Source organism: Hippocampus comes, unplaced genomic scaffold (assembly GCF_001891065.2).
Source record: "Hippocampus comes isolate QL1 unplaced genomic scaffold, H_comes_QL1_v1.1 scaffold39, whole genome shotgun sequence".
NCBI classification, from domain to species: Eukaryota; Metazoa; Chordata; class Actinopteri; order Syngnathiformes; family Syngnathidae; genus Hippocampus; species Hippocampus comes.
Window position 1 is genome coordinate 960,416 of NW_017842054.1, and position 16,856 is coordinate 977,271.

Below are 16,856 nucleotides of genomic sequence, written 5' to 3' on the forward strand. Positions count from 1 at the left end.
GTGGAAAACGGCTACAATGGCAGGCGGTCCATGATGTGTCTCTGGATCAAAGTAAAAGTTTTGCAAGTGCTCTGCCATCGCATGACCTGGACCGATTACTGTCGTGGTGACTTGGTGACTGGATGTTCCTGATGGGTTTCTTGTCTTGTCCTTCCCTTTAGATGCGGCCAAACCAGCAGCAAAGAATGAAGATTTGGTGTTAAGCGTTCTGATAGGTCAGTCCGTAAAACCTCTCTCTGGCGTTCGTATGTGCTTCGCTTATTGAAAGTGAAGCTCGCCAGCCACAAACCATGTTGACAAAACCACAAGGGGCGTCGCCGTTTGCCAGCTATCACTGTGGCGTTTGCTACGCACCCTGGTTTTAAGGTCGGGGTTTTTGCTCCCGCTGGGGAAGAGGGCTGTCTGCGGGCCCCCGCCCCAGACTTTGCCCACCTGCTGTGTGATCGTTCAACTGTGCTGTTGACAGACCTGCCCGTGTGCACGCTGGCCAGCCTGCAGCAGTCCAAACTGTACCAGAAGGAGCAGCGGCGTCAGTTCAAGGAGCTGAAGGAGCTGGTGAGGAGACACCAGAAGAAGACCTCGGAGCTCCTGCGAGACATCAACAACAAGTACAAGAAGGCGGCCAGACGGTGCAGCAAGAGCAGGTGGGAAAGCGCACATTTTGCCCTCGCCAAATCGGGCGCGCCCGCCACTAAATTGTGCGCGCGTTTGCTCAGGAGCTCGTCGTCCGAGGAGCCCGACGAGCATCTCCGGTCGCTGCGAGACGAGCAGCACGAGCAGCTTGTGGCGCTCAGGCAGGAGCAGTACTACAGCCAAAAGTACCTGCAGAGGGAACACGTCAAGACGGTGAGCCCGCGTCCGCCGCCTCCCCTCCGTGGAGGAGCTCGAGTCCTCAGCTGCTCTGCGGGCGCGCGGGTGCTTGCTATGGTGCGCAGGCGGGAATTTGGGAGTTGGCTTGAGCCGACATGGCAGACGCAAGGCCTGGTCTCGACGGACACATATGAGGGGGCGGTCTCTGGTTCCTGTAATCAACTGAAAAAATCGCAAGAAGCAAGGCATTAAGATGGTGAACCTTTCTCGCCCCTCCAGCTGAACGAGCGACTGAGCAGCCTGGCCGAGGAGAGTCACAGCACGCAGATGAAGAAACTCAAAGACGTCTGCGGCAAGTAAGTTCTCGCGTTGGAGCTGAAGAGATTGTGGTTGCGTCGGCTTGTTTTTTTTTTTTTTTTCCCATTTCCGCAGCCACTTCCCATCCATTCACTCACTTCACTCCATCCATTGTCGCGGCAGACCATATTGACAGTGTGTTTTTGCCGCCGACTCAGGGAGAAGAAGGAGCTGAAGAGGCAAATGGACCGCAGAAGAACCGAGAAAATCAACTTGGCTAAGACCAAAGAGAAACATCTAGCAGAAGAGTAGGATTTCTCATGAGCGCTTGACTCATCGCGTCATCGGCATTCCACTCCTCGCTGGACTTATTTCTTGGGAAGGCTTTCATCTCATCTGTCTGCGCGCGCGTGTGTGTGTGTGCGTATTGCAGAGAAAAGATGGAGATCAATAAGTCGTACGTCAATGAAGTGGTGCAGAACATCAAACGGGTGAGCGCACGCAGAAGTTGCGCATCTTTTTGTCCTTCCGTGCTACAAAGTCACTTGCGTGTGTCTGTTTTTTTGTTTTTGTTTGTTTGTTTTGTGCTTGTAGCTGGAGGAGACCCAGGCCAAGCGGCAGGAGCAGCTGGTGGAGCAGCACAATCAACTGCTGCAGGAGATACAAGAACAGAAACCCAAGGTACGCAGCCAAACTACTCCGCCATGAAAAGACGGGCGCGCACGACTTCAAAACGGAACACTTATCAGGATGAAAGTTTCATATCATCATCATAGTGAGCAAAATGACGGATCTCAGTTAAAACATTTCGCGAGGCAATGACAGCCGAAAAAACAGGACTGCTCCAAATATGAAAAGAAAAAAAAAAAATCGACAAATGTGAGACAAAACAAAACACCGACAGAGACTCGCGACTTTGCCGCTGCGATTCAGCTGCAGGGCGCCATCGAGGCCGAGTTCCAGGAGAAGTTTGAGCGATTGCCCGGCGAGATTGGAGACTTCCTGCGGGACAGGAGGCCGGAGGTCCGGGGGCACAGCAAGTCCCGAGCGTCCACCCCCGACGAGATTCTCTCCGAGGACGACTGAAGACCGCGTCGAGAAAAGTCCAAAGCGAGAAAGCGGCCGTCCGTTCGCAATGCGGCGGGGCGGACGCTTCCTTGGGACTTGGCTCAAGCGTCCGGAGGCGGCCCCGGACGACCAACGATTCTTCCTACCGACCGAAACAAGATTCGCCGTTTCTGCCCCCCCGGCCTACCTTCCTCCCTAGCCGCTTGACCTCCGTTGCCCATCTGCCAAGCGAAGCGACTTCCCAATCAACACGTCGAACATCACCAACAACCCAGCTCCATATCGAGCTAGCTTCCTTCTTTCCTAACTCGCCGCCTACAATGTTGACTTCAACTTGTCTATTTATCCTTTGTGTTGGTAGTCCAAAGGTTTCATCCTACGTGGCCGTCTACCTCGGACCAGCGTTCCTTCCTCGCGACGAGGTGTTCCTTGCTACCTATTCAGCCACCTTCCAAGCTTCCTGGCTCAACAATAGCCCGTTTGGTTTTGTTGGTTTTGGCCTACACCCAAACTAAATCCTCCATCCTGGACCTTGAACCGGTTTAAAGCATGTTTGGATTCTGTTATTTTATTATTATCAGTCGTAGTAGTAGTGGTGGTCGTATTTTTTTTTTCATATTCTCTTGATTTACTTGATGAAGTCAAATCCAAGACTGGAGATCAACTTTTGGGGGTCATCGGTCATGTCTGCAAGCGGCACGTGTTCAACTGGAATGTCTTTTGGCCTTTTGTTTTCTCTCGCTCTCCCCGCATGAAGTTTGACGCTGCGCTTATTTCAACAAGGCGAGACTTTCGCAACGGCGCCTTTGCCACCGACTGTTAGCCTCATCGAGTTGCGGCATCCGAACGATCCAACGGGACTTGTGATCATGATGTCATTTCTTTTACACGCCGAAAACCAAACAACAACAGTTTTCAAAGCCATCCGAAGATTCCTCTGAGTGCTAACGGCAGCATCCGTGTAGACTCGGTTGCATGACGTCTTTGTTTTCAGCTCAGAGTGACATTTTCAAATGACAGCCGTCAAATCAAAACGCTCTCCCTCCCCCATGGTGTGAATAAGGACTAACAAATGTTATTTGTGATGATTATTATTTATTTTTTTGTGGTTGTTGTCGTTTTGTTCTCGAAAGCAAAAAAGGAGCTTCTTGCGTCTGAACTTTCAACTGCATCCAACAACTTTTTGGCGGGAAACTTTTTGATTGGCCCATATGTGAACCGGTGACAATTTTTTTCCCCGTGGCAGATTTCACTGGTCCGCATGTGCCAAGTATTGAGCATTCATCACTTCATCGACTGCGCATGCTTTGCTTTGCACTTCTTCTTTGTTTGGACTGGATCTCATTTCAACAGCACGTCGGAAAACCTTGCTCTGCATATTCTTGGACATGAGAACACGAGTTTGCCAGCAAGAAAAATAATTCTTTTGTTGATCCATTTCCTCGGATTCTAGTGGTACATTTCAAATCAAAAACATATTTTGAGGCTCATGATGTTCTCCTGTCGGGCCCTAACCAAAAAAATAAAATGCCCCCACCCCAAAAAGCTAGATCAAAATGAACACTCTGCAATAAAATCACCGTGATATTGTGATGTTATTTCATTATTAAATAAAATGAGGGTGCAAAACTGTTCATTGAATCTCATTTTAAAATGTGTTTTAAATGTTGGTTAGGGTTTCAAACCAGGGTGAGGGTGACATCACAGCGCCCCCTACCCCACTCCCTCGGCGACCAACACTTGTCAAATAGAAGAGGCATCCTGCTGTGATCAGTGGGTATCAAGTGGTCTTTTTTATGCGGCATCCAAATGTGATTCGCAAGCCATTGTTGTCCTAAAAGATCCATATAACTTTCAGCAAAATTAGCGTCGAGCATACCACCAAATAAATGTATTCATCATATGTATATAAGTATGAATACTATTGACAGAAGCCATCGTATGTTGTTCGCTGTGGCACAAAAGCAGACGGCCTCTGGGTTTCTGATGTTCACTTTTCGTCCAGTGGAGGGCGATCGAGAGGCCCTGCCCTATCCTGCCGTAGAGGAAGAGCATTGCCGAGCTGCCCTCAGCCTCAGCTCAGCCTCAGCACCAGCTCAAGCGGGCTATTCTCTCCTTGCGCCCGCCTCCCGCCTCCGCGGCACAGTGGGCTCTTCTGTCTTCCTGCCTGCACCCCCCCTTCGCCATCGGCTCCACTGCGGAACATCGGGCCCTTTTTGTGGCGTCATCCCCCGCCATCACCTTGACCAGCGCACAGCCACCTGCGGGCCACCATGGACAACAGCGGCAAAGAGAAGGAGGCCATGCAGCTCATGGCCGAAGCCGACAAGAAGGTCAAAGCGTCCGGCTCCTTTCTCGGCGGAATGTTCGGGTAAATGGCCGCTGTGCGCGCGCGTGACTGCACGTCGTGCGTGTGTTTACGTCTGCGGAACCTCTGTCAAGTGTTGCTTTATGCGGCACGTTCTTCCAAATGTGACGCCGTTATTTCAGGACGTTCTTTCCGCTTTGATTCGTTTTGCTTGTCACTCACAGCGATGTGAACCCGCGGGGGCAATTTTGTGCCCTTCGTTCGATTTCCAAACGTCGACGGTTGCTCGTCTCGCGTGGGTCTGTCCCCCCCCCTCCCCCGCCCCCTCCCCATCCACTTCTGCGGGGTCTGCGCGGAGCTTCAGGCCGCTTTGTAGACGCAACGAAGCGCGTCGCAGTCGAGTCGCTGTCGGCGTGTTACGATGATGAAGGGGATAGGCGCACGCGCGTCAGGTGCAACTGGGCGTGGCTACGGAGAAGTCGCGTCTTTTCATGAGATTATAATAGCAACTTTGCCCAAATTAATTTTCAACCTACTGAAAACAGAGACATACATGCATAACATTTTTAGCTCACGTGTTACATTTTGACCGTACTTCAAAATGACTCAAAAGTTTAGTGGTACGGTTCAGTTCATTCATTTCAGGTTTTAGCGAAATACTTGCGTTTACTCTTTGAGAACTCTCCCTTTTATATGTAATACATTTTAGGAAAATCATCTTTTTTCCCCTATTTTGGTGATTATTAGAATTAACGTCCACACTCAAATTGGGAGCATCGGCACATCACCAGAGGTGCCGATTTAGTCACTCCCCTCTCGAACAGATGAAAGAGAATCAACACTGCAGCTAATATGAAAAGCAATGGATCGTAAATATGCGGTGGGCAGGCATGTTTTGTGTGGTGTGGTTCTCGTGTTAAGATGAGAACACGGCACTGCGGTCAAGTGACTGTCGGTGTTGTGTTTTCACATCTCAGTTTCTCCAACGTGAACGCTGCGACATGAGCTCTGTAACTCGGCTCTGTCCTCAAAACTCATGACTGGAATGGCTCGCGTCTGTTTTCCGCGCGGCCTACTTAAAAAATTTCGCTTCGTGTCAGCGGCACCAAAGAGAGGAAGGTGGCATACATTCTTTTTTAGGGAATGCCGTAAAGTGGCTCCTCTCTATTTTTAAACGTTGGCTTGCTTTTCCGCCAGCAGCTTGTTGGTGGCCTCAAGAGCTGGGCGCATACAGCTCCACACTGACTGAAGCTTGAATGTAAACAAACAACTGCCATTCTCTGCGTTTCTCCGTTGAAGCGTGAGCTACAACATTTGCGCCAGTCAAGGCATTGTGCTCGTGTTTGCGTGTCCACGCATGTGTTACAGTGGAAACCACAAGGTGGAGGATGCCTGTGAGATGTACGCGCGAGCAGCCAACATGTTCAAGATGGCAAAGAACTGGAGCGGTGAGAAAACACACACGCGCACGATTGCAAGATGACCGCTGGACGGACATATTAAATGACCGCTTGCTCAACGGCCATTCGTGACTCAGCACAATTGAAAGGTGGACATTAACATCCAAAATCCAAAGTGCGACCGCAGTTTGTCTCCTAGAGTCTTTTTTGAAATTGTCATTGTGTTATTAGCAGCACTGCAACTTGAGAGCAACTCTCATGCGCAAACCGGCACTCAGCGTGTATGTTTGCGTGCGTGTGTTAGCTGCCGGCAACGCATTCTGCCAGGCGGCCCGACTCCACATGCAGCTTCAAAACAAACTGGACTCGGCCACCAGCTTCGTGGACGCAGGCAACGCTTACAAGAAGGCCGACCCGCAGGGTGAGAAGCGCCGTCCGTCTTCAACCGTGATCTCCGGAAGCTCATGTCAACGTAGGTTGTTGCTTTCCCCGCAGAGGCTATCAGCTGTCTAAATCAAGCCATCGACATTTACACCGACATGGTGAGTGTGCGCCCGTGACCGCGCGGGCCGCGGGATGTGCATTTGAGGCCTGTGTTAACTTGCGTTTGAGCTCGTATCACACAGCATTTCAATTCATAGACACTAAATTGGCTGCCAATGTGCAATTATGTCAAATTTCTTACGGAACAACTTCAACGGCTACGGGGGAAGCAGTGCCGCATTCAAATAAAGCTAAATGTTGTTTAGCGATCAGTACAGATGGATGAATGGGTGGATTGTGTGTTATACTTGCTGTTCCTATGTAATTACTCTGTAAGAACACTGTATGAAGTTTTACATCTCCGTGGAAAAAGAAGAAATTGGTAAGATCAAATATGTCTAGTATTTCTCCAAATATGGGGGAAATGAAAAGGAATAACAGCAGATAAATAGTACAGTATTGTCCTGACATGGAACTGGGTTAGGCGAACAAATTGATCACATCCAGTTGATTTCATTGTCATCATCATTCACACGTCTTGCAGCATTAGCAATCGTGTCCAAGAGCACCTTGTGGAGTAATTTTGGTGACTATTGATGCGGATTGATGAAATATGACGAACATCACCAAGCCGGGTCCCCTTGCAGGGTCGCTTCACCATCGCAGCCAAACACCACATCACCATCGCGGAGATCTACGAGTCGGAGCTGGTTGACATTGAGAAGGTGAAAGCGCCACGAGTCTGCTTCATCTCCGCCGTCATTCGCACCGTGCAAGACGAGCTTTGCTCACTGTGGCCTTTCTGTCGCGCAGGCCATCGCCCACTACGAGCAGGCGGCCGACTACTACAAAGGCGAAGAGTCAAACAGGTACTTTTTGTGCGGCGACCGGCGCATCGGTAAACACAAACGCTCACTTGTGTCATTTCAGCTCGGCCAACAAGTGCCTGCTGAAGGTGGGGCACTACAGCGCCCAGCTGGAACAGTACCAGAAGGCCATCGAGATCTATGAACAGGTAGCGGTTCAGACGGATGTTTTATGTCTGCTAAAACCGTCACTCGAATAACTCGAATCGTTCGACTCCCAACAAGGGTGCGAGCAAAATACCCGAAAGAAATGAGCCCCCTGTTTTAGTCAGAGTTGCGTGCGCCGATGCACTGTTGTATGCTTTGGCGCCATCTTGTGGCATCTCGGGTGTTTCATTTCAGCACTTCACGGAAGACGGGTTCCCGCCCCCCAACAGTCTCGGAAGCGGTGAAGACGGGGTACGGCGGAGCCCCGAATTTGCATGTTAAAGGAACACGCCGGCTCAAATTCATTTTCTAGCCTCTGATAACTCCGTGTGTCCAAAGTGCGAATATGGATGCCGTCTCCTTCCATGTCCAGATAAGGAACTAGCCCGCGCGCTGCCATTTTGGACCGCTTCAGGTGATCCTTGTGGTCAGTTTAGACTCGTTTCCTGGTCAATGGTGCGATAAAAATGCTGAAACAAAAAAAAGAAATCGCCCTTTGTGTTGAAAGCAATTGCCGCGTGTTTATAAGGGAGGAGGCGCAATGAAGCAGGTTGGACACTCAGTGTGCGCACGTGCACGTGTTGCAGGTGGCCATGAGCACCATGGACAATCCTCTGTTGAAGTACAACGCCAAAGAATACTTCTTCAAGGCTTCACTGTGTCACTTTATTGTGGACGAGCTCAACGCTAAGGTCTCTCACACACGCACACGCACACGCGCGCGCCTTATTTTTAGCATGACTTGAATATTTCAATTCACGCCGAACTGTGTTTGCAGTTGGCTATCGAGAAGTATGAGGAGATGTTCCCCGCTTTTTCCGATTCAAGAGAGCTGAAACTGTTGAAGGTAAGATGTATTTGTTGACTTCTTCTCTATTTTTTTGGGGTGGGGGGGTTAACCATGTTGCATGCAACTGTCTGCTTTTCTACTCATATGTGGTCATATTATAGGAAAGCTACACAAATCCAAAATTATACTGCTATAAATTGTTGTTTACTTGATTTAGCATTTTTTTTTTTTAGAGTTGCATTTTTTTTTCATTTCACGTGTATAAAAAGAATGTTTACCAATGTATCATGAAACAAAATGAACCTAAAGTAAATTACACACTAACACTGTAGTTTGCACTTCATCATGGCAGTTACGTTCCAGATCAGCTCACCAAGAAGTGAAATGCTAAATCCACATTATCGAAAATACCCTTTTTAAACACTTTGGAGGATGTTTTTATTGCACTTTTTAAGGTGTCTAAATGCCCTCTTAAAACAATACAAACACATGATATACTGCGAGAGATTGAGCAATGGGTAACACAAAATTATTGGACAAACAATGTCAAAAAACGTGAATCAGAACTGGAATGACACTTACAAAAAAATAAATAAATAAAAATTGCGATAAACCAGGACCGTGAAAACTGACCCGCGATATAGCAGGGGTTTACTGTAACATCTACATCAGCTATATTTGTCCGATTAGACCCAAAAATACTGTCATGTTTTGTTGCATGGTAGGTAGAGGACCCCAAAAAGCAGGGAGGCAGGAGGAGCAGGGTGGGCTGAACAAAATCTATTCACAAAAACACTTGCGGTGGTACGCTGGAAAATCGAAATCAAAAACACAAACAAAGTCCTGAAAACCACAAGGAACAAAAGTAACACACAATGATGGTCTGCATTATTTTGACATGGCCTCGTCGTCGGGTTGCACACAGAAACTTCTGGAGGCCCACGAGGAGCAGAACAGCGAAGCCTTCACCGAGGCCGTCAAGGAATTTGACTCGGTGTCCCGCCTGGACCAGTGGCTCACCACCATGCTGCTGCGCATTAAGAAGACCATTCAGGGGGACGCCGGAGACCTGAAATAGAGCGAGAGGCGGGGGGGGGGGAAAGGTGGCCTTAATGGCCACAACAGGAGCTGAATTTGTACATATCAGTCTGCATGTGATCCCTCCCAACAAGCTCAGCATCACCTGTAGACCGCCTCCGTGTGTCTCTGCTCACACGCACAGGCACTCATTCAGTATTGTCATTTGGAGAATGTACGAATGAGTGGATGTAAAAATGTGTGGTGCTTATTTGGTGGGGAATATGAGATGATCAGAAAAGGTTTATGATGTCCATATAGAAATTATTTATCGGTCGTTGTAGCGCTCGGTGTTAATATTTTAGCTATTAGCCTCGCTCCATGTGGCCCTTTTTGGTCGCGTCCGCTCTTCTGTGACATCATCGCTCACTGCTCGTCTCCCGTCGTGACCATTCCGGGGGCTTGGTTTGTGCATGTCTGTACTCATGACGTGTTCTGCGTGTCGTGCTAACATGTGGGGGGAAAAAAAAGCACTTGTGCCTGTAGTTTGTGTTGTCATTTGTGCGCAATGGGTAAAAACGTATCTTGAAATAAATACATTATCATGCCAGATAGCATGTTGCTGAGGTTTTTTTTCTCCACTTTAAATGTAAGACAGCATTGCTGGTCAAACAAATAGCCCACAATGATATATTTTTTTTCTCGGAATAAAGAAGAGAGAATCTAATTTGGAGTTGGAGTCTTCAGTTGAATTTAATGTGTGTGAACTACAAACAGTAAAAATATACTGAAAATTGATTTATGTAGAATTAATTAGATTTTTATTATAGAATGACTTTATTTTCCCATATTTAACATCCACACCTCATTTTTTTTACCTCAACTATGCCTTTTTTTTTCTCAAATGTGCACTCAACTGCTGCTGTGTCGTTTCAGATTTGTCCTACTGGGGGCAGTAATGCACCGTGAAGCGTCTTATCATTTTGCTCTTTGCAAGCCGAAGAAGAGACGTCACACGTTTCCTGTTTGTCGCGGCGAGCGCTCAGTTGTCTTTCGGGCTGCGTGCTTCTTAGTTTTGCTTTCTTACTTGTTTTGTTCCTGGTGGAAGAAGGGAAGAAAACAATAAAGACGCCAAGATGCCGCGAATCATGATCAAAGGAGGCGTTTGGCGCAATACGGAGGTACGCGCAGGTACACGGCTAGCGGGGTTAGCACGAGGCTAACCCCGCTAGCTGTAAATAAATAATACCAAGTATAGCATCACATAGCTACCAGCTAGCTACAAAGTGAAGGAGACTAATGTCTTAGAAGGCGCTATTCTTTTTTTTTTATGGCGGGCTCGCTGTCAGGGAATATATAATTCTCATTTTGAACTCGTCAACCAACGTCACGAAATGAAGTTGGTGGAGCCGAACCAAGCTCCATGCTGGTATTGAACAAAGTGTAAGATTCAGTTTCACGTGAGCATACAATTGTAGAGCGGGACAGAGCAAACGGCGTTAAGATTTTTCATACACACATTTAAATTGGGCTGCAACTAATACTGATCGAATTGAATAATGTATCGAATATTTAGTGTTACGAGTCTGAGGATTTGATAAACAAATCTATGCATTGATAAAAATGATGACTTGATGATGAAAATAGTTTTGGATTAATTTGATAATCGATTCATTGCTGCACTGCAAAAATGATCGAGTTAACTGTTTGCATCTGCTATATTTTACTAATTACTAAAGTTTTATTGACAATATTTCAACCCTTATGTAATGCGTCAAACACAAGCTGCAACAATCATTACAGGACTCAATAATGTACTCGTTCACTGGGCCGGATTCCAAAATCTACTGTCTTTTAGCACAAGTGGACAGTTGTACTCATTTGAAATCCAATTTGCCCCAAATGTAAATTATTCACTCATCTGCCAATTCTAGGATGAAATCCTCAAGGCTGCGGTGATGAAATATGGGAAAAATCAGTGGTCCCGTATCGCCTCTTTGCTGCACCGCAAGTCGGCCAAGCAGTGCAAAGCCCGATGGTGAGTTTGTCTTTTAAATGGCTGATCGTCAGGGGGTTTTCTTGGCTCATGTTGAGGCAGAGGTGGAGCCACCGTGACCAGCGCTACCTGCCACTTGCGCGGGGGGGAGGGGGTGTCTGTAACGAATCCCCCGGCTGTAATCGCTGCGTCTTGATGTGTCTCTGGTTTGGTCTCAGGTACGAATGGCTGGACCCCAGCATTAAGAAAACGGAGTGGTCCCGAGAGGAGGAGGAGAAGCTTCTTCATCTGGCCAAGCTGATGCCCACCCAGTGGAGAACCATCGCGCCCATCATAGGCCGCACGGCCGCCCAGTGTCTGGAGCATTACGAATATCTGCTGTACGCTAGCCCGCCGCTCGCCACTCAACCCTGGCGCGCCTCGCCCCCACACGTTTGCATCTGTGTGTGATTTTAGCGACAAGGCAGCACAGCGAGACAACGAGGAGGAAGTAGGAGAGGACCCCAGGAAGTTGAAGCCGGGAGAGATCGACCCCAACCCCGAGACCAAACCGGCCCGGCCGGACCCCGTGGACATGGATGAAGGTACCGCTAAATGACAAGCAACCTTCGGGGGTCCATTTTAAATGCATTTATTTCAGTATTGCTGTCTTGTCTCAAAACCTTGTTTTGAAACATGAAGCCTGGTCGGAAGCCCTGCTTCCAAACCATAATTTTGGCTTGGATTATTTTAAGCAGGAAAGAAAACGCGTCTTGAGTGGGTCCGTGCGTCGAGAATGGACTTGCCGTATCGATGCCAGAGACCGACTCTTGATCCGAGAAAATCCGACTTGATGTTCCCTGACTGCTGCTGTTTTGTTCGTCACTGATCAACGTGCGCAAATGTTTCCAGATGAACTGGAGATGCTGTCTGAGGCCCGAGCTCGACTGGCCAACACGCAGGGCAAGAAGGCCAAGAGGAAGGCCAGAGAGAAGCAGCTGGAGGAAGCCAGGTCACATTTTCTTCTTCTTGGCCGATCGAGCTGGTTCTCGGAGCTGTCGATATTCACCGCGGGGGTTCCGCCTTTCACCGTTTGCAGGCGTTTGGCGGCGCTGCAGAAGCGCCGAGAGCTCCGAGCGGCGGGCATCCATATCGGCAAGAAGAGGAAGAAGAAGCGAGGCGTGGACTACAACGCCGAGATCCCCTTTGAAAAGAAACCCGCCTCTGTAACTTGAATTCGTTTGAATGCTTTTCGGGGAATCTTGAAAATGTCCTTAAGCGGTCGTTGAAACTCGGGCGACTCAAACTGGGGGGGGCCTTCGCTGCGCCTCATTCCGCGCATCGACAGTAGCCCATGTTTGAGCGGCCATTTTGCCTGCTTTCAGGGCTTCTACGACACCAGCATGGAGCTTTACGACCCACTGGCGCCCAACTTCAAGCGTCTCCGGCAGCAGCACTTGGACGGCGAGCTGCGCAAGTGAGTCCTGCGTTAGCACTCGCGAGCACGAGTAAGAGCAAGTGCCCCGGTGTCACGCCCCATGTTTGTGGTTTCAGCGAGCGCGAGGACCGGGACCGCAAGAAGGACAAGCAGAAGATCAAGAAGAAGAAAGAGAGCGACCTGCCCTCCGCCATCCTGCAGACCAGCGGCGTTGCCGAGTTCACCAAGAAGCGCTCCAAACTGGTCCTGCCTGCACCGCAGGTAACGACGTGGCGCTAATGCGGCTGCCCGCCGTTTATACGACACGGACCGCTTTCATGTTGAGGAATATTTGGAGGGGTCGGGAGAGTTGGGGGGGGGGCAAACCTTGATGAAGGAAATCCTTGGCGGGCCGCGTCCCACGGTGCCCGCGCGCTGACGGTGTGGTGGTCTCGTCTGGCAGATCAGTGACGCCGAACTGGAGGAGGGGGTGAAGATGGGCGGGTGAAGATGGGCGTGGCCAGCGAGGTGGCCCGCCAGGCGGCCGAGGAGAGCGAGAGCGCCAACGGCGCCTCCTCGGCGCTGCTCTCCGAGTACAGCGTCACCAACAACATGAGCGGCGCGCTGCGCACGCCGCGCACGCCCGCCGCTCAGGACAGGATCATGCAGGTCAGCTCGCTTCAAGACAAAACTCCGCCTTCAGACCCTCGTTTGGGACTGCCTTGAAACCCTAATACTGTCTGGGAACCCTAATTGTAATTTGATACCCTACTTTGAAAACCTAAGTGCTGCTTGAAACCCCAACCCTGGCATCAAATTCTATTTTGAAAAGCGAGCCAAGGCTTGAGACGAGGCTCAAAACGCCAGTTTGCATCCTTAACCCCCCATTACAAAAACAAAAAACATGCTTGAAACCCCAATTTGAAATTTGAATACTTGTTAGAAACCAGAAGATGATTCTTTGAAATATTAAAACCTAAAATCACCTTCGAGGGCATCTGTCAAGATTTTGGTTTATATTTTCACCCCCCCAGGAAGCTCAGAATCTGATGGCGCTGACCAACATCGACACCCCGCTGAAGGGCGGCCTGAACACGCCGCTGCACGAGAGCGACTTCAGCGGCGTGACGCCCCAGCGGCAGCAGGTGCAGACCCCCAACACCGTGCTCAGCACCCCCTTCAGGTAACCGGCGGAAAACGCGCCTCTGCCCCGTCGAATGTGGACGCGCCGCAAAATAAATTTGGGCGCATTTTCCGTCGCAGAACTCCTGGCCAGGGCCAAGGGTCGGAGGGCATGACCCCGCAAGCGGGCGAGGCCATGACGCCACGCGGGTCGGCGACGCCCGGTCTGACACCCGCGCGCACGCCGCTGAGGGACAAACTGAACATCAACAGCGAGGAGCAGCTGGCTGACCCGTCCTACGCAAAACATCTGGTTTGTTTTCTGCATTCTTTTCAATGGAAAAGTCATTTCTTCATTGAAAAGGTCCATTTTTAAAAATGTTGCCAGTCAAGTTGGTTTTAAAAAATTATTCATGTATATTAATTATTTTGAGCCTTTTTTTGTTTAGTCAGTACAAAGGATATTTTTTTGAAAATAAGATTTTATTAAGTAGTCTTTTTTTTTTTAAAGATGACACCTTAAGATCTGATTTTTGAGGGGGAAAAAGTCATTTGTTTCCTATATATTTTTTTACAAGTCACTTTGTTTCGTTTAAAAAGTCAGACAATTAAATTTTTTTTTTCAATCAAAAATCCCTCATGAATAAAGTGAAAATAAACTCCAAAGTTTGTCAAGAAAAGTAATCTTTTAGAAGGAAAAAGTTGCGGCTTCGGCAACCGACTGAACGTCCACGTGACTTTGTGCGTTCCTGGGCAGCACCGCGAAAGTCTGCAGCAACTGAGGCAGGGCCTGATGTCACTTCCTGTGCCCAAAAACGACTTTGAGATCGTCCTGCCTGAAAATGCAGAGAAAGAACTGGAAGAGACCGAGATGGAGGTCGGCTACGTGGAGGACGCCGCCGACGTCGAGGCCCGCAAACAGGTTCACCGTGCACACACTTTTACGCAACTTGACATTTTGAATGCATCGAAAGTCACATCGTAGACAAAAGTGTTGCCGCTGAGTTGATGGTGCTCGCCGCACCAATATTGACACATGCGTCTCTGCGCTCGTCAGGCCCAACGCGATGCGGAGAGGGAGAAGGAGCTCAAGCTGCGACACGCCGCCGTACAGCGGCACCTGCCCAGACCCGTCGAGGTAGCGCGCGCCCTTCACGCACACGCACCACACGAACATCATCCGAGTGAGCCCGTCGATGTGTGATCAGGTGAACGAGTCGGTGCTGCGGCCGGCCTCCATGGAGCTGAATGACCTGCAGGTGGCCGAGGAGCTGATCAAACAGGAGATGATCACCATGATGCACTACGACTGTCTTCACCACCCCTCGGCCGGCGGGCAGCTGCAGCGCGCCAAGGCCCGAGGACCCGCATCCGCATCCAACAACGCCCTGCACATCGCCTACCTGGACGCGCACGCCTACAACACCGTCAGCACCGAGGACATGGACAAGGTGTCGCGCCTCGTACTCGCGCCGTGACCGCGTGGCATCCGCTCAATTAAGTCCGCCGATGAAAAAGAGAAACTGGGTTGGGTCGGTCAAGCCTGAGGTCTACAACATGTTCTGTTTTCCGTTACAAGAGCGTCAAAACGTTTAAAAGAAAGGAAAAAAAAAGTAAGTTTTATATAAATGAAAAGTTCACAAGCATAGCGAAACAAAACAATGGAGGGAAGAAACAAAAAGTCAAACTCGTGTTCATGTGCGTGTTTTGACTCATCAGGCCAAAGCGATCCTGGCGGCCGAGATGGAGGTCGTGAAGGCGGGCATGGGCCACGGAGACCTCAGCATGGAGGCCTACTGCCAAGTCTGGGAGGAATGCTACGGCCAGGTCCCTTTTGCGCCTTCCTATTTATATTCGCCGGGAGATGAGCGGCAGCGGTTTTTCATAACACCCCGTGCGGTTGCGCTGCAGGTCCTGTACCTGCCAGGACAGAACAGGTACACCCGAGCCAACTTGGCGACCAAGAAGGAAAGGCTTGAGAGTGTGGAAAAGAAACTCGAAGTAAGTCAGTTAGGTTGTTCTTTTTTTTTTTAAGTAGTCTATTTACTTCTTAGACAAAGTAGTTTTGAGGGTAAGTGTTCAGTGATTTTTCAAGAAATATGCGTTTGGACAACAGTCTTACTTTTGGCAGGAAAGCTGGAGGAAATTATTTTTATTTATTTATTTTTTTTATGATGACTTCCGAATGTACCGGTATGTGCTGATGGCGTTGTGTATTGCGTGCCGCGCAGGTGAACCGCAGTCACATGACAGCGGAAGCGCGCAAGGCGGCCAAACTGGAGAAGAAGCTCAAGATCCTCCTGGGGGGCTTCCAGTCCCGTGCGCTCGGCCTCCTCAAGCAGCACAACGAACTCTGGGAGCAGGTCGGCATCGGACTTCTCAACACCCCCCCAACCGCCAGTACCCACTGCCCATTTTAGTGATTAGAAAGGAGATCCATAATTGTATTCACAATCATTAAAACTGAAAATGATCCTTTCTGTTTAAGAAAAAAATCCTCGCCAAATTAATCATCAAGCTATGAATCCCCAGAGGTTTTCTTGTCACCTTAAAACTTTCAACCGCTCATCTGCTAATTGACAGAAAGTGCAATTAGCCCATTGTCCTCGCAGGCTCAATTAAGATCATCACTTCGGGGAGTGTCACTAATATATTTTGAACAAACGCGTTATGCTTATTATGTGCACTAGGTGGAGCAAGCGGCCACGGAGCTGGAGACCTTCAGTCAGCTGAAGAAACAAGAAGACACCGCCATTCCCAGAAGGCTGGAGGTCTCTCTCTCTCTCTCACATACACACACACACACACACACACACACACACACACACACGCAGTTTGAAAAATAAAACGAGACCTTTATTCGTATTTCTGTGTGCGCGCGTGTGTGTGTAGGCGCTGCGTGAGGACATGGAACGTCAGATGGATCGAGAGCGGGAACTCCAGCAGCGCTACGGCGAACTTGTGACAGAGCGAGACGCCCTGGTCAACAGCGCTCAAAAGTTCTGAGCAACAGTGAACGCATCCTTTTTATAGTGTCTGAGATTAAATCCATTAAAGTGAGTCGATGTATTCCATGCACTTTTCATGTCCTACGTTTGTTTTTGCACCCCATGCGGTTTATTTCCGCAACGCCGGATTGTGGATGCTAAGCGATGT

At 49.2% G+C, this 16,856-nt stretch overlaps 3 protein-coding genes across 3 annotated transcripts in view; all 3 read left to right on the forward strand.

Moving 5' to 3' along the window:
* Positions 1–3,568, forward strand: part of plcb1 (phospholipase C beta 1) — an 18,470-nt gene extending 14,902 nt beyond the window's left edge. The window contains exons 30-37 of the mRNA XM_019859953.1: positions 162–215; positions 299–644; positions 717–846; positions 1,090–1,166; positions 1,326–1,415; positions 1,541–1,598; positions 1,702–1,788; positions 2,041–3,568. Coding sequence (XP_019715512.1) covers positions 162–215; positions 299–644; positions 717–846; positions 1,090–1,166; positions 1,326–1,415; positions 1,541–1,598; positions 1,702–1,788; positions 2,041–2,193 — 995 coding nt within the window. The 3' untranslated portion in view covers positions 2,194–3,568. The remainder of the gene's footprint in view (positions 1–161; positions 216–298; positions 645–716; positions 847–1,089; positions 1,167–1,325; positions 1,416–1,540; positions 1,599–1,701; positions 1,789–2,040) is intronic.
* A 548-nt stretch (positions 3,569–4,116) lies between these two features.
* Positions 4,117–9,800, forward strand: napba (N-ethylmaleimide-sensitive factor attachment protein, beta a). Its single transcript, XM_019860423.1, has 10 exons — positions 4,117–4,546; positions 5,852–5,931; positions 6,188–6,304; positions 6,379–6,425; positions 7,014–7,091; positions 7,180–7,235; positions 7,297–7,381; positions 7,967–8,071; positions 8,158–8,226; positions 9,095–9,800. The coding sequence occupies exons 1-10, from the start codon at positions 4,449–4,451 to the stop codon at positions 9,245–9,247; spliced, it is 888 nt and encodes a 295-aa protein (XP_019715982.1). The 5' UTR covers positions 4,117–4,448; the 3' UTR covers positions 9,248–9,800.
* Positions 9,801–10,172: 372 nt separating this feature from the next.
* On the forward strand, positions 10,173–16,778 carry cdc5l (CDC5 cell division cycle 5-like (S. pombe)). The gene is given in 20 exon segments (XM_019860335.1): positions 10,173–10,367; positions 11,121–11,224; positions 11,401–11,562; positions 11,639–11,766; positions 12,074–12,173; positions 12,261–12,387; positions 12,547–12,638; positions 12,716–12,860; positions 13,042–13,065; positions 13,068–13,247; positions 13,613–13,761; positions 13,842–14,013; positions 14,458–14,622; positions 14,758–14,838; positions 14,909–15,151; positions 15,420–15,527; positions 15,612–15,701; positions 15,932–16,063; positions 16,391–16,471; positions 16,593–16,778. Coding segments are annotated over 20 exon segments (2,442 nt in total). The 5' UTR covers positions 10,173–10,322; the 3' UTR covers positions 16,707–16,778.
* The last annotated feature ends 78 nt before the right edge of the window (positions 16,779–16,856 follow it).